Raw genomic sequence first — 16,587 nt, 5'->3', positions numbered from 1 at the left:
GACTGTGAGTGTTGGGAATAAAAAATTAACAACTTTAATGAAACACCTGGGTGGATTGGTAATTGCTTGGTGGGCGGCTACTCAGGGCCACGGTGTGGTTGTCGTCGCCTGAGGGTACGTGGCTACTCAGGGCCACTTTGTGGTTGTCGTCGCTCGAGAGTACGTGGCTACTCGGGGCCATATCGTGGTTGTCTTCGCCGAGGGTGCGCATAAGTTGAGTGGCTACTCGGGGCCACATGACTCCTGTCTAGTACTTGTCATGTGGTTGTCGTCGCCTGAGATGTGCACTTGTGGATGGCCACTCAGGATTAAAGAGATTAATATGTCGTCCATGTTTAGTTAGCTTCCAGTGCAGCCTTATGGTATTATGGGCTCTGTCGGGATTAAGTAAGTTGTGAGGCCAAACTTGTTGCTAGACATGATGATGGGGCTTGCAACCCAACGGGAACGGGTCTAGCTAGTTATGGTCGAAGCCTCCTTACGAAAGATCTTGTCTCATTTCTTCTCTTGGGAAGGGTGGGTCGTAAGGTGAAAGTGCACAACCTCTCGAGAGTTAAATCTAAGATCTTAGCCGTGTCCCCGGTTATGGACAATTTGAGCTTCTAGGCAGGGAATGTACGGAGGAATCTCATCACCTTTTCTGAATGTATTTAAAATTTGATCAACTTTGTAAAACGCATGGGAGATGTAACCATGTGATTATTCTAAAACCCATGGGGGATTTCACCATGGTGTGATTTCATAATGTCATTCAAAGGATTTCAAAATGTTTTGTTTTGAAATAAAATGTAGGATAAACTTGGCTTTATGCAAATTTGCCTAAACTCCACTTGCCAAATATCATGTAGATAGTCATGCCCAAAACTGCCACCATATAAGTGTCATTTGCCAGTACATCATTATGCCGACCTCCATTCGATGGGGCTGCATATTCAAACGTGCAGGATTTTCCGAGGAGAAGTACGTGATAGGATCTCGAGTCTACATTCCAACATGACTGCCTGTGGCACATGAAGATGATGAAGGCTCATTGATGATTTACTTTCCGCTGTGTATGTTCTGAATATTGTTGAGCTAGTCCATGTGACTATGCAATTTGTAAGGTTTTATTGTACCCTCTGGATCAACGATGTAGTAAATTGATACTATTGCAATGATTACTATATTTTGTAATGTGTGTGCTATCAGTGATCCCGGGAATAGCACTATACACAGGTATCTTGCCTTTATTAAAAGGTAGGGTGCTACACTATGTATCGAAAGCTTATAGCAAATAACTTAATGACGTGATCTTATGCTATGCTTAATTGGGTGTGTCCATTACATCATTCATATAATGACATAACCTTGTTATTAATAACATCCAATGTTCATGATCATGAAACAATGATCATCTATTAATCAACAAGCTAGTTAAGAGGCTTACTAGGGACTCATTGTTGTTTACATAACACACATGTATCAATGTTTCGGTTAATACAATTATAGCATGGTATATAAACATTTATCATAAACACAAAGATATATAATGAACACTTTTATTATTGCCTCTTGGGCATATCTCCAACAACATATGCCATGATGATGCATAAAAGAAAAGGAACAAACAAATCTATTAGGGGTGCTACCCTGGGCTGTTACAGGGGTGACAAATAAAGCATTCACCAAAATCCCACAAATATGTATGTCTCATGTTTATACCAAAATTATACTAATTTTGGGACGTTTCAAATAACCAAAACTATATCCCAAACTATATTCCCTAAAAGAAAAGTAATACTAAATAAAGTTGATAATTGTTGGAGGGGTGATAAATAATCCATTCTCCGAAATCCTCCAAATATGCCAAATATGTATGCCTCATGTTTTTACCAAAATTATACCACTTTTGTGCCGTTTCAAATTACCAAAACTATATTCCCTAAAAGAAAAAGGAATGCTAAAGATAGTTGATAATTGTTAGAGGGGTGCTAAATAATCCATTCGCCGAAATCCCTCAAATACGTATGCCTCATGTTTATACCAAAATTATACCACTTTTGGGCCATTTCAAATTACCCAAACTATATCCCAAACTATATTCCCTAAAAGAAAAGGAATGCTAAAGAGAGTTGATAATTGTTAGAGGGGTGACAAATAATGCATTCACGGAAATCCGCAAATATGTATGTCTCTTGTTTATACCAAAATTATACCACTTTTTAGTTTAACATTTTTAGATCGTGGAAAATAATGTAGTTACATGGCAAACTCTTTATTGCACATAAATAGAGGGGTGGCACTGTCCACCGACAGAGAGAGAGGGGTGTCCACGAAGGGAGAGAGAGAGGTGGCCACGAAGATACGGAGAGAGGTATACTGCCCGTTAGATCAGTGGATCAACGGTTGGTGGAGTCGACCCGTGTGACAACGGCTCAACCAATCAGGATAAGTTTGGGCTTCTGTGAGCATTTGCGATAGTACTTGAGGGCAAAACTGAGTAGTACTAAGAAACCAAGGGCACGTAAATAGTAAATAGACTAAGGGATTCAAACAAAAGAATTACAAAATGAAAAATGCGTGTTTTGTACAATATAATTCATATTGACTACATCAAATTATTTGCAATTCAAATATACATGAGCGTGACAATTATGGTCTCATTTAGACAAACTATGTTTTGGGGAAGATGTTTTGCAAAGGGGTTTGAGTGGAAAACCATGCATCTTCATAGCTACTAGTGATTCTGAGAAGTAGTAATTTGTGGTAAAACTTGATTTATCTATGTTTGTTAAGGTTTCCTAGGTGGCAGGTTGCGTAGGAAGACTCCATGAGTAGGTGCCACTATGTTTTATTTTTTTGGACTTTTTTGCGCATGAAATGACTCAATTAGCTGTGTTAATCTTATTTGTTGACTCTCTGTTGACCAACTACTTGAGGGTAAAACTGAGTATATTGCACTTGCCAGTCTAAATACTCGAGGGGAAAACTGAGTACAGATAAAATTTCTGTATAAGGTCCGATGTTATAACTGAGTACACAAAACGTCCCAGGGTTAGCCTCGTGTCGCGGTGCACGCTGCAGCCGTACATAGCGGACGCGTGTTGCGTACACGCCACCTTCATCTTTATAGAGCCCTTCTTTCTCTCCCTCGACGCTCGCCCAGTCTCTCATTCTCACTACATCCGCCTCTCCTGTCCCATCATCTTCTCAACAACCGAAGAAAAACCCTCGATGAAAACCACTGACGATGGAGAAGAATGAGATGCCCATTGTCGGCGCTTCCGACGTAGCCACCGGCGCATCGGCCGTTGCCCCCGTCCAGGCCCCCATTGCTGCTTCCAACGTAGCCACCGGCGCATCGGCCGCCGCCCCCGTCCAGGCCCCCGTCGCTTGGGACGCGTACGAACCAGTGCCGTACGTCGCGCCGGAGAACCCCTACGACACCAGCATCGTCGACGACAAGCCGGAGGTAACCCTTTGTTCCCTTGTTCTTATCCCATTTCAATCCTTTTGTGTTAGATCTAGCGTTATTAGGGTTCGTCTATTCCTAGTTCAATCCTTTTGTGTTAGATCTTGCGTTATTAGGGTTCATCTGTTCCTAGTTCAATCCTTTTGTGTTAGATGTTGCGTTATTAGGGTTCGTCTGTTCCTAGTTCTAGATCTTGCGTTATTAGTGTTTGTGATTTGCTTTTGTTAAGATTCAGTTAACTTATGTGAGTAATCAATCCTATCCGGTTAATTTGTGCTGATGATGATGAATATTTGGGCACAAGTTGATTTAGGGTTTGGTCAGTGAACAATTGGTGTGTACAAATTTGTTGTGCATGATCTTTGGTTCACTGACTCAAATCCTGGATATAAGTGTGTCCAATGTAACTGAGGCTGCCTCTTTTTTGTGCCCATATTATCATGCATGATCTTTTGTTCACTCTCTGTTCCATCATAGTTGCAATTGACTCCTTGTTTTTTGCATGATCTTTGGTGCTACGTGACAGGTGCAGAGCAGCGACGTCGACAACGACGACGAGTCCTTCCACACGAAGACTTGTCACGTCCTCAGGAGGCTGCAGTTCGGCCATTACGATGGCCACTTTGCTTGAGGCGTTTACAGGTGCCCCTTCTACAACAGGAAGCTCCGCGCCACCGACTTCAACTGCCTGGTGAACCATGCTGAATCTATTGGCAGATGCGGCGCTAGAGTTGGAACGACCGTGAACGTGCACGCGTTCATGGCCCAACACAAAACACTTGGGATTCACCTGCGCAGCCTCCAAGCGAGTCATAGACGCTACCTGGATGCGTTGAACGTGCCTACTGCACTCTCTGTATGTGACTGCTCTATCTGTAGAGCAGCTTAAATTCATGTAAAATGTAGCTTATGTTGGATCTAGGGATGTATCGGTAGTACTGCTGGATCTGTCGTGAATATATCTACGCTATGTTGGCTGCTGTATGCAACTTATCCTATATTTTCTCTGGATTTGTGCCCTAGATTTCCTACCTGATTGGGTAAAAACGAAGGCATAAAGAAATGAACGGCGTTAAAAAAACAGAAGAGGAAGCTGCTCTAGATTTGCTACCAATTTGGGCAATCAAGAATGAATGAGAACGAGCGAGAGAGAGGAAAAATGTGCATTGAAAACTGCTAATCTGGGCGAAAGATTAGAAACCACTCGTGCCCACATCTCGGACCCACACGGCTCCACACGCTACTGCCCCCGCTCCGCTCGTATGATCAAACAGGGTCTCGTCCTGTCCCACGCGGTCCCTTTCCACCAGCCCCACGCGACGCGGCCCCACACGACGCGGCCCCACACGTCAGCACGGAACGGTAAACTAAACGGGAATTCTCCCGTCTGAGCTCCTTCTGCGGGTTTCAGACAAGGCATGAGGAAAACTGAGGTAAAACTAAGGAGCTGGGAAAAACTGAGTACAACTAAGGACCCGAGGGCACGAAACTAGAAATCCCTTTAAAATAAATAGATGATAGCATAAGCTCATTAGAGGATTTGTCTACATGTGGTGATTCTATTTACAACTATGTTATTAAGTTTACTCTTGATGCTTGCAAATATTATGAAAGAGAAAGAGATAAGAGCTCTCTTTATATTTTCCTGTTATTTAACTTTTAAGGTACTACTCATTATAAGCATTGGCTACTATTAAATTGTTGTTATATATTCATATATAAAATACCAATGCATAGGAAAAGAGTGATATTTAAAGGTTAATGGTTTCAAATCTTGTGGTGTGTTCCATATGCTTTCAAGTAACTTTTAATTTGAGCACACCTTTATGACCTTGTTAACTTCTTATTACATATTAATGAGTTTATACGTTTTAATAAAAGGAAAAAATAAACCATGGAAGAATAAATGAGAAGATGAGCAATGGATAAGTTGGGGTTGACCTTGTGCATGTGTTGTTCATGACAATGGAACCATTCTGAAGTCTATATCATTAAAACTCTTCATACAGTAAAATAAAATAAAAAAGTGTTTTCTTTCTTTATATATGTTAGCTTCTTGAATAAAATAGTTTCCCAATGATTTTCATAGTTTCCATCTTGGTAGAAATTTATCATATCATTTGTTTGGGGAACTAACAATTTTGTAGGTATTGAAGTATCATGGAGATGAAAATATTTCTTTATTTGAGATGAGTAACATGATATGACGAGGAAAAAGTATAGGACCAGAAGTAGCAGACCATAAGCTTGGGATGCCCATGCATCCTCCTCTTTTTTCAAATATCTCAAGTAAATCATTTTAAACTCATATTCTAGTTTTATCTTCATGACCTTTTTGTTGTGGAACCATGTTTTTAATTACATTTCTTTGTTTTTGGGTTGTCATATCTATGCTGAGAGTGGATTTTGTACACCCACGCATGGGTGTGGGTGTTTCCGTCACCGTCCATTGTGCTTTGAGATTCGGATAAAAAGAGGAGAGAGAAAGGAATCTTTCCATCTACCATGGTGGGCACGAATCTCAAAGAATAAATGGACGGTGATGGAAACACACACCCATGCGTGGGTGTACAAAATTTTTTCCGTATCTATGCTTGATGTACCATGTTAGTTTTCTTTTAGTTTACTCTCTGGTTTCTAAATAAAGTACCAAAAGTTTTACCCATTTGGATGATAAAGTTGCAAACAAAATATGGAGTTTTTGATTCCTGCTCTGCACTTTTTAGTGCATGATTTTTCTATATTTCGGTAGCTCGTAAAATCTTGTGTTGTGTTGAAGTTTTTCATAGGGAATGGAAGAACAGCACAGCAAGAGCAATCCAACAATGGTGAAGACTATAAAAATAACTCAACTTCTATTTCTCCATTTTTTCTACTTAGTTTATATAAGTAAGAAGACATAAAATACGATACGAGTACATAGCAAATTGATACTGCTACTAGTACTTGTCTGGGGACGAAACGCGAAGTGCCTCCGCCCCGCAGACAGGAAAAGCAGAAAAGCGCGAGCAATACAATACAGGGAACGAACTCGCCTCGCTCTCCACCTCATTTCGCCGCAGCACCTCACCTCCCCTCGATCTCCGTCGCCGCCGCTCCCCATTCCCCCGGAATCCCCCTCCCCCTCCCGATCTCCCGCGCCGACGCCGCCGGGATCCTCGCTCCATGGCGTCGTGACGGCAGCGGCGCTCATGGACCCCAAGTCCCCCGACGACCGCCCCCAGGCGGCGGCGCCGCAGCCGCAGCCGCAGCCTCTCGAGTGGCGGTTCGCGCAGGTCTTCGGCGAGCGCGGCGCCGGGGAGGACGTGCAGGAAGGTAACCCGCCCGCCCGCATGCCTCGCCCTTCTGCTACTCGCCTCGCGCCTCGCGAGATCTACTCAGTTTCCTGGTGTGGGTTTGATGCCGCCGCGCCCCGCGCATTTCACCGGGGGATGCGGGGATCTCCTAGATTCGGGCAGCGCCGCCCTTTGCGAATCGACCGGATGATGTGTCGAGGCTTTTGCCGCGATTGCGCTTGGTTCCAGGCACTGTACGACTCACATCGTGTTTATCGGCGATCTAGTACGGTTCGTGGCTAAATGTCGAGCAGGGCCACGCGTGGGGATCAGTTCATGCTGTAGGCTTTGCTGATTAGAGGCTCAGCATTGCCTCCAGGCTAGGGAGTCACGTTGACACTAGGACTAGGAACGCTTTATGGATTTGCCTGGCACTTTATACCATGATGATATGCCAGTGGTGTGGTAAAAGTTTAAACCTTTTTGTGCGATGAACCTGTGGCGTGTCGGGATTGTGGATGCACCGATGTTTACGAGTCCTTGTGATGGCTGGGCAGTAAATTTGTGAGCTTTTGCCATATGAATTGTGGGCGCACACGATGTGCGCCTTTTTGTGATTAATACATACCATAACATCTTGAGCATTGGCATCGGGTATGAAGGATTCATAAGCATGGCTAGTTTGAACAGTATAAAAAATGTTAGATCTATCTACCTTACTTCAACTGGCTAGTTTGTAGGGCGAAATGTTGTTTTCAGAAAGTGTTTGTTGCGCAACAGTGAAGCATACCTTTGTATGCCTCTGTAACTGATCATAAGTACGACGTGCCTTTATACCTTTATTGATATGATTATTATAGAAATTGACCAAAGTGGTGTTCTAAAGTCACACATAAAGTTCAAGATATAAACACGACATACACAATTTCGGTCTTAGACACGCAGTCTGTTGAGATAAGTGGTTCAGTCCTAGACTTGCAGTCCGCTCAGTTCAGTTTGGTACATCTTACTCTTGTTTTAAGCACATAGTTCCATGAGCACCCTTCCATCACCATCAGGACCTCAGGATCTTCAGACAACCCATGCATACTCTAAGTTTCATTCTACTTTGAATACTCTTAGAAATTTAGCATACCAAGGAGAAGTTAAGAGGGTTTGTTTAGGCTAGAGGTGACACTCATGCATCGGCTTATGCAGCCGCTGGTCATAAATGCCGATGCATGCATTGGCTCGCTGTGCCTTGTTTTCCTAATGCCCAATGAAATCTGAGTAAATCAGAGAAAACCTACACACAGTTAGTTGAAACGAAGGGAGTACATACAGTTATATATGCTGGCAAATTATTACCAAAACAATCTCTCACCCTACTTTTCAACGGATGGCTAGCACGAGGCTGGAGTTCCCACAGAATCCAGTTCTGTTGATCCCCGTTACATGTTTAACATGTTTCTAGTACTAAAACTATTAAGAAACTCTTTTTGTAGAACACACTCCAACACTTTTCAGTGATGGACAAATTGATCATTGGTGGTAGGCTGTTGAGAAAAATATAAGCAATCGAAATTTCCCCCCCAACGGTAGCCATGTTATTTGGTTCCTTTATAGGAATTATCAAAACCACATTAACCTGTTTTAATGCTTAGTCCCACATTTATCATTTGTTTATAGAGTTAGCAGCTAATTGACAATTGACAGTTTATTTCCTCAAGTCTGAATTGTCTGATACATGTGGTTCTATTCATTTTACATGAACTCTATTTTTAAAGGCTCTAAATGATTTACTTTTGTGTTTTACTTTAATCTACCAAGTCTGATTTGTATATTTATTAAGTATGTTACTTGTTTCAGTTGACATCATCTCTGCAATTGAATTTGACAAATCCGGTGACCATCTTGCCACTGGAGATAGAGGTGGTCGTGTTGTTTTATTTGAAAGAACTGATGCCAGGGGTGTAAGTACCACAGTATCCAAGTGTCTCTTCTTTCTTGCTTAAATCTATTGTGCTCATAAAATCAAGGTATGTGCAGAGTGCTAGTCGGACAGAACTTGAGAGACAAGATTACCCGGTGGCTAGGCATCCTGAGTTCCGCTATAAAACTGAGTTTCAAAGTCATGAACCGGAGGTATAACACTTTGAGTCTTTGGCCATAAATTACCATGTCCTATATATCTTCAGCATCTTGGGCCCCATATGGTTTGGAAAATTTTCTACCTCTTGAGTTAAAGGAAACATCCAATTTAACTGCACGTTTTCTTTTTGTGCTAAATCTTTTGAAATCTTGTGCCCCAACAGACCCCTAGAGTTAAAGGTTTGTGACAAAACTTTAATGAAATTATGCCATGTCTGCATAATGTGTTTCCCTCATTTTGTAATGTAAACATAGTAATTTACTGCAATATACATTTAAAATGCATGTCTTGCTATGTTTTGACAACCAATACAACAACAACAACAACAACCAAGCCTTTCAGTCCCAAACAAGTTGGGGTAGGCTAGAGTTGAAACCCATAAGATCTCGAAGCCACCGGAACGTGGATAGCTAACTTCCATGTTTTGACAACCAATGCACTATTTTTTTTTTCCTTAGCTCTAGTTGCAGGATAAGCTTACTAGCATATAAGCAATGTCACTTATTCGTACTGCTACTGCATGTTATCTTCTGAATGAAACTGTTGCTTAGTATTATCCTTGAAATTTCATTTTTTTCTGATTTATATGTAATTCATGTAGTTTGACTACCTAAAAAGTTTGGAAATAGAGGAGAAGATAAACAAGATCAAGTGGGGCCAAACAGCCAACAACGCACTCTTTATCTTGTCTACAAATGACAAAACAATCAAGTATTGGAAGGTATGTACGAAGCAATTGCATCAGAAAGCTTACTTGCTCTTTTTCGTTTCTTTTGATTATGACTTCTTTCCTTATCTAATGTTCTCTAGCGATGTCATTCTTGCAATATGTATCAAGTGCATGGTTTACCAGATACTCTTGGGCACCTTGTGGTGGATTTGCAGTAAATCTTATTTCAGCCTTTCTGCTTATACGAGCGGGAGTATTCATTATTTCCATTCATACTGACTTTTTCAACAAAGATACACATATTCTTAATGCTTTTAATTTTTTACATATACACGTGAAGTATTCAATTTATTATTTACCCTGTTAAAAATTCTCAATCCCATGGCTTTGCCTTCTTATATGAAAAGCTCGTTTGTGCTTGGCAAATCCAAGCGCAAACCCATGTGATATTTGTGCCTTACTGATTTGTTATATCTGTAGGTGCAAGATAAGAAAGTAAAACGAGTTTCAGTGATGAATCTGGATGCTTCCCAAAGTTCAGACAATGGTACAACTTCCAGTTCGAGTACCAGTAGCTCTAGAGGCCTTCTTCCGAATGGAGGATGCGCATCACTGCGCTTGCCTGTGGTAGTTGTACTTAACCCATTTTATCCAACATCTGTAGTTCTGTATAGCATTGTTCATCGCTAATGCATGCATATATAACAAATTTCTTTTATCATGATATACATGCATATGCTTCGTGGAAAATTGTTTGCAAATTGCGGTTAACAAATCTGACCAGTTTCATTTACTATGTTTGCAGGTTACAGGCCAAGATTTAAACCCTGTCGCTAGATGCCGGCGTGTATATGCACATGCCCATGATTACCATATTAATTCCATTTCGAATAATAGGTTAGCTCTCGTCATGGTATTATAAATGTCTGGTCCAAAACCTGTCCAAAAAATGGATGTCTGATCAAACTGTAAGATTTTGTAATTTGTGTTCTTGTTTTTACCGGCTCTTGACTTTACACTGCTTACATATCTGCTTCCTTCATTTGACGTTATTATATTGCCACCCTTGCTATTTTGTGTCTCTTCTCTCTGTTTTACGTCGACACTACTCTTAACGTATTTTTCTCCATTTCTCCTATTTAAAAAGCAGCCTAAGCTTTCTTCTGTGTTATCAAGGGAGAGTTAGTTGTTCTTATTAGTCATTACTGTTGTGTATGCGCAGAATTATACTCTTCATGGCGCTTTAACCTTTTCTTATCCTTTTTTATGAGTTGGCCACCTGCCTCTTAGTATTGTTGCACAGTTGTGTTTTGTAGATGCTGACTTTGTTGTGATTTAATTTTCTTTCTGAAGTTGTGACTAGTATACAAGTATCATGAATTTTTGTTACCTGTGTCGTCTACAAGTTGTTCCCTTTCGATCACTTCATGAGATTGACTTTCTGCAACTTCCTATTTATATGCCTTGTTGATTTATGGATAACAATGATACAATCAATGGGCATTATGATGATACCTTGTTCTCATGTTGTTTTGCTTCTAGTGACGGCGAGACATTCATATCAGCAGATGATCTGCGAATCAATCTGTGGAATTTGGAAATTAACAGTCAGAGCTTTAATATTGTTGATGTGAAGCCTACAAACATGGAGGATCTAACTGGTAAGCTTGTCAGCACAATAAAAACTATTCTTGCGTGCATGAGCTGTTAATTTATATGTTAGGCGCGCAATGTTATCTAACTGGTGGACAAATTGTCCAATAGCTTAACATCATGCATGGGATTCTCTATTAATGGGGCAAAATGCATAAAACATAAGCAGGATCAGGTCATTTTACCTTTTCTTTAAGCATAAAGCCTTTTTTTATCTTGCAAGCATGGCATGCTGCATGAATTATGCAGGGTGTCCAAGTTTTCTTGGTTGTCCCCCAAAATTAAAATCAACTCATCTGTATGGCTTATTTTTGGAACTTGGATAACAACATGTATCTCTATCTACCAATTGGATCTTTGAGTGGAGTCAAAATTTCCCCGATGGACTGGATAAATGAAGATGGGATGGAAGTAATTCCTTTACTTTCACCTAGTACTAAATTCTTGATGATTTCTCACTCTAGCTATATGTTCATATCATAGCTAGCAGTTCGTTGACAATTAATGCTTTGTGGCTTTCATTTGATTGAGAAATGGAGATTCAGAGTAGTGCTTGCTTTATAGGAAAACCACAAGTGGATAAAACAAAGATAGTCTGCATGAGCTGTTGCTGCTCAGATACAAAACTGATAGCTTATCTTTAATTTGCGATGGCCAATAATTTTTCTTGGTTAATACTGCAATTCCTTTGGCCGTTGTTGCTAATTTTAATTATTTGCATGTGATTGTTTTTGAATGTTTGATAAGATTCATGTCAGTTACTTCGTTCCTCCATACATTTTTCCTGTGGCAACATGCATCACATGCTACATATCTGTGAAATTTCAGAGGTGATTACATGCGCGGAGTTCCATCCAACTCATTGTAATACACTAGCCTATAGTAGCTCAAAGGGCGCTATCAGGCTTATTGACCTGCGGCAATCAGCACTGTGTGACAACCACTCTAAACTGTTAGTACCCTTGCACTTCCTGATGTAACAGTTCCTGTTTTGAAGGCAATGCTCAGTATATTTTGAAGATTACAAACATTTAAATTAATATATTTGTCTAAAATTTGCAAAAAAAACTGTTCTCTCTAATTTGATGAGACCATTTTGTACAGATTTGAGGAGCATGAAGCAGCTGGATCGAAATCCTTTTTTACAGAGATAATTGCATCGGTTTCTGATATAAAGTTTGCAAGGGACGGAAGACATATTCTTAGTCGTGATTATATGACTCTCAAGGTTTGTAACTGATCTATCAGCTACCCGCTCATCGAGTCTTTCCGGCCTATTGCTTTCTATGTAAATTGAACGCAAATGCCTTGTCCATGTGTTCACCTTGTGCTGGTTCTTTCACAGTATATTGATTTCATAAGCAGCTTGATAGGCCAGTGTATTAAATCTATGGTTGTCGACATCGACTATTATTCGGTTTCGAAGTTTCTTTATAATACAGGTTATAATATTTTGTTTGCTCTCTGCAAAACCAAACAATAGCTCCTGGTAAATGTTGATATTGACTCTCTGACTGGTTAGAATGGAATAGTAGTTTTGACATTAGTGTTACTTGCGTGCATCCAGTGGGGCTTAGGATCAGTGAACTGTACTGTTATTTGCGCGCATCCAATGGCTTAGGATCAGTGATGCTATTCTTATTTTGTCTTCCTTTTGTAACATTTGTAAGTTTGATGACATTCAAAACTAAAGAAAAATGGAAGTGAAATCTTCTTGGTAATGTTTGCATGTCAAGCTGTTGATTCCAACATTTCTGTATGATATAATAAAATAGTTGAATATTGGAATTCTGGATCTTGGTACCTTTTGTTTTCACCTTGTTTTCTTGTATGAAAGTGATTTTATTTCTTAAAGTAACTTTAGTGCAATCTTCTTTCTCTTTCTTCAGTTATGGGATCTCAACATGGATTCAGGCCCAGTAGCAACATTCCAAGTTCATGAACATTTAAGGCCTAAGGTGAAAATTTATCATTGTAATGAATAGCAAAGTAGCAATGTCAAAACCTGTTATAGTCTGATGATGTATCGATCTCATCTTTTTCAGCTTTGCGATCTATACGAAAACGATTCTATCTTTGACAAATTTGAATGTTGTCTGAGTGGGGACGGTCTTCGTGTTGCGACGGGCTCTTATAGGTATTCTCATCATGAGCTATAAAAGATGGTTGCTATTGGTGAATACATAACTTCTGTATGCTAACTTGTATGCTTCTTATGGTTCTCTACTGCAGTAATTTGTTTCGTGTTTTTGGTGGTTCTTCTGGAAATACAGAGGCAACCACTTTAGAAGCAAGCAGAAACCCTATGAGGTATATGCCTTATTGTGTGAATTATTATTAGAGTTTATATTGTTGTGAATGAGTGTAAGCTATACTCTACTTGGACATGAGCTACTCCAATTCGTGTGTAGTTCATAAGCTCCTTGCACCAACATAATTTTCTGCTCCACTTAGCTAAGTGGTGCTGCTTAATTCTCCTTTAATTCTGGAGCTATCTTCATTTCTTCTATATGTTGCATTTGTGAATCTTATGTGAAAGCTGGTAGGATTACCAAACATTCAACATAGGTGACCAGTGACCCACTGGTAGTCCAAACACAACCATACTCACCAACCCGGACAAATTGCAATATATTTTTTCTAACCTTGCTAACTCTTCTTCTGTTATTGGGATTGAAAACTGGATAGGCGTCAGGTTGCTAATCCAACAAGGCCTGCAAGAACGCTGTCCTCTTTGACCCGTGCTGTGAGGAGAGGCAAGTCTCCTGTACCATAGACCAGATTATTTCAATCTCTTGTACAATAGACCTGATTATTTCTGTCACATAGGTAGATTAGGTTAATCCACTTATTTTTTTTTAAATTTCATCCACGCCCATCTCTCATCCTTGAGAAAATATTGCACAGGTGGTGAAAATGCAGGAGCTGATGGCAATGGGAACTCTAATGACTTCTCAACAAAGTTACTCCATCTTGCGTGGCACCCAACTGAGAATTCCATTGCGTGTGCTGCTGGAAATAGCTTGTACATGTATTATGCATAGGGAATGTGCCAGAGAAGATTCACTAGTTTTGGTTTATTCAACGTGAAAGCTCTAGCCTTCCACATGCAACCAGGGAAACAACATTGTTGTCAATTCCGTGATTGGGGCCAAAAGAGGCGGTTGGCACCCACGAGATATCCCCTCCAAGCATAGCAGACTATTTCCTTCTGATTCTTTAGTAAATGTGAAACACAAATTCTAAAGTTTTTGGGTCTCAGGATATAATTGTAGCTCCCTTTGTAGCCAAAAAATACCAGCAGTTTGAGGACAGAGCAGAAGATAGCAAGGCTGATTCTAATTTCACTTGGTCACAGGAAATGTCTGCTTAAGGTGGATGTAAGAAATTTTCTTTTTTATCTTCACGTGTAATGTAATGCCGCCTAGCCAGGGTTAACCATCTGCTGTCACGAATCTGTGGACATAAATTGTTACTTCAGTTGTTGTAGATCTTCTCCCTTGTTCTGTTTGTTGGATGGTCCAAACTTACAAATAAGTTTGCATGAGTGTACCTGAACCAATGCTGCATGTGATAGTTGTATAGTACATTTGGCCCGGCAGAGCTCACAACTATTGATATGGATTCTGGAGTACTGGTGTCTGGTTGATGCATTGGTGCACATCTGCAAGTCCAACAAAGGATGTCTTAACTTTATCTAAATTTGGATGTATCTATACACTTAAATCACATTAAAACTTAGACAAAATTGAGACATCCTTTGTTGGAAGGAGGGTGTATTTTGATTAGTTCATTTCAGGATTAGTTTTATTTGAGCATCTCTGGCAATACCCATAAAACAGGCCCTACCTTTAGGGGCTGGCCCAAGTTAAATAACGCATCAAACTCTAGGTGCAGTTTTACCACATTCTCCTTTAGAAGTAAAAAATACCTGGGACCTACTTTATTCACCGTTGAGAGATTGCACTAAACCAACTGAAGTGATAGCTAGGTCATGTTTTACTTCTAAAAAATGTTGTAATTAGGTAGATGAACCCCCTAGCTTCCTTTACAGAACTCACTCTCGCGGACGATGTAACTTCTACTTAATACCTATAAAGCTATCCATGACCGCCTTCCGTAAAAAAACACATGGAACCTACATATCAACATGTTTTTCTTTTTTCTTCTCTATTTGCATAAAGTTTGAACTCCGTCTAACTTATAGTGGGACAGAGGCATGATGGTGTCAATCGTGGCCACGAGAGCGGAGACCGTGACAATGAAGGATGGCACAAGAGGAGGGTAGTGGCAGCATAGGAGAGGGCAGCAAAGGACAACGTGGGAGAAGTTGGCGGTGGTACTTTATCCTAAACCCAATAGACGACGTCACATTTCGGTCGCATCTTGGTAGTTTATCCTAAACCCAACAAACCGATTCTCATTTTCCTACCCTCCCTATATCTCTTAATCACCGATCAATCCTAATCCAGAGGTTGTACATGGACTTCAATTTGGAGTCATTGTGTTTGTACATTCTCGCAGTGTGGGCCACAAAGATAGTTAATCATCACAACTGGAACTAGCTTAACAAGAAATCACAGGAATATTTTTGACGAAAAACACATGAATATAAGAATGTTGCATAAAACAATGTCACTCTGCTAAGCCATGCTAACGGTGATTTTGATAAGTGGATTTGATGTCAGTGACCCTAATGTACAACAGTCTTATCTTAGCGGTTATGTAAGGTAATCACTGAGTTGGAGGAGAGAGAAATGAAAAAAGAAGATTTGTCTTCTTTTAACTAAGAAGTTATCTTTTAGAGAGAAAGCTAATATATTTAAAACAAGATGTCTTATCTTAGACACGGTTTTCTAGTTTATTTTTTGATCATGCAATAATTTAAAGAGTACTCCACGTAAATCAAAGTTATAGGAGATAACCTCGCTTACAGATAATTCATTGCATGACATGTTGTTTTTGTCTTCTCTAATCGCATGTAATATCTAAGATAAGATAATCTTATTAATCATTGTATATGCCCTGATGTATGTGTTCCTGACTATTTTTTTGAAAGGAATGCTATAGAGGAAGCCCATATAGCGATTTTTTTTTGAAATAATAAGAACCTAAATCTGCATCCCTAGCCACTTGAACCTGGATGGTTAGGTTTACTTCTCATGTGCCACGTCAGTCTGAGTCCTCCATCAGGTCCCACAAGTGAGAAACATCATTAGCACCACTCAATAGGCTAATCGGTGTTATTTTCAACCTTCTTACGCTAAATCGGTAGTTTCCAGTTATAAAAATATCCTTATTGTATTTTGAAACCCTATCCTCAGACCTGTAAGTGGGCACGTCCACGGATTCCCATGAACAGCCCGTGTATGGCGGCAAACAATTAACGAGACGATGTAGATAACCC

The 16,587-nt window shown here is 40.1% G+C and overlaps 1 protein-coding gene across 2 annotated transcripts; it reads left to right on the top strand.

The window, feature by feature from the left end:
• The first annotated feature begins 6,627 nt into the window (after positions 1–6,627).
• LOC124692065 (serine/threonine protein phosphatase 2A 55 kDa regulatory subunit B beta isoform) lies at positions 6,628–14,811 on the top strand. Of its 2 annotated transcripts, none has more exons than XM_047225360.1 (14): positions 6,628–6,766; positions 8,575–8,678; positions 8,755–8,850; positions 9,459–9,578; positions 10,008–10,154; positions 10,333–10,424; positions 11,070–11,188; positions 12,009–12,132; positions 12,285–12,408; positions 13,070–13,138; positions 13,226–13,317; positions 13,413–13,490; positions 13,869–13,936; positions 14,088–14,811. In XM_047225360.1, exons 1-14 carry the CDS (start codon positions 6,643–6,645, stop codon positions 14,222–14,224), a joined length of 1,494 nt encoding a protein of 497 aa, XP_047081316.1. In that variant the 5' UTR covers positions 6,628–6,642; the 3' UTR covers positions 14,225–14,811. The 2 variants fall into 2 exon arrangements, with proteins under 2 accessions (XP_047081316.1, XP_047081315.1); XM_047225359.1 differs by having other exon boundaries at positions 10,008–10,157.
• The last annotated feature ends 1,776 nt before the right edge of the window (positions 14,812–16,587 follow it).

The sequence above is a fragment of the Lolium rigidum genome, chromosome 2 (genome assembly GCF_022539505.1).
Source record: "Lolium rigidum isolate FL_2022 chromosome 2, APGP_CSIRO_Lrig_0.1, whole genome shotgun sequence".
NCBI classification, from domain to species: Eukaryota; Viridiplantae; Streptophyta; class Magnoliopsida; order Poales; family Poaceae; genus Lolium; species Lolium rigidum.
Note: the sequence above shows the minus strand (reverse complement) of the source record. Positions and strands in the feature narration are given on the sequence as shown.

What these genes read in the sequence shown, in the direction of transcription:
- LOC124692065 (XM_047225359.1), top strand. Translation starts at nt 6,643, where the DNA reads ATGGACCCCAAGTCCCCCGACGACCGCCCCCAGGCGGCGGCGCCGCAG. An exon ending in CGGGGAGGACGTGCAGGAAG is followed by an intron (nt 6,767 to 8,574) that starts GTAACCCGCCCG and finishes TACTTGTTTCAG; the next exon opens with TTGACATCATCTCTGCAATT. An exon ending in TGTGACAACCACTCTAAACT is followed by an intron (nt 12,133 to 12,284) that starts GTTAGTACCCTT and finishes CATTTTGTACAG; the next exon opens with ATTTGAGGAGCATGAAGCAG.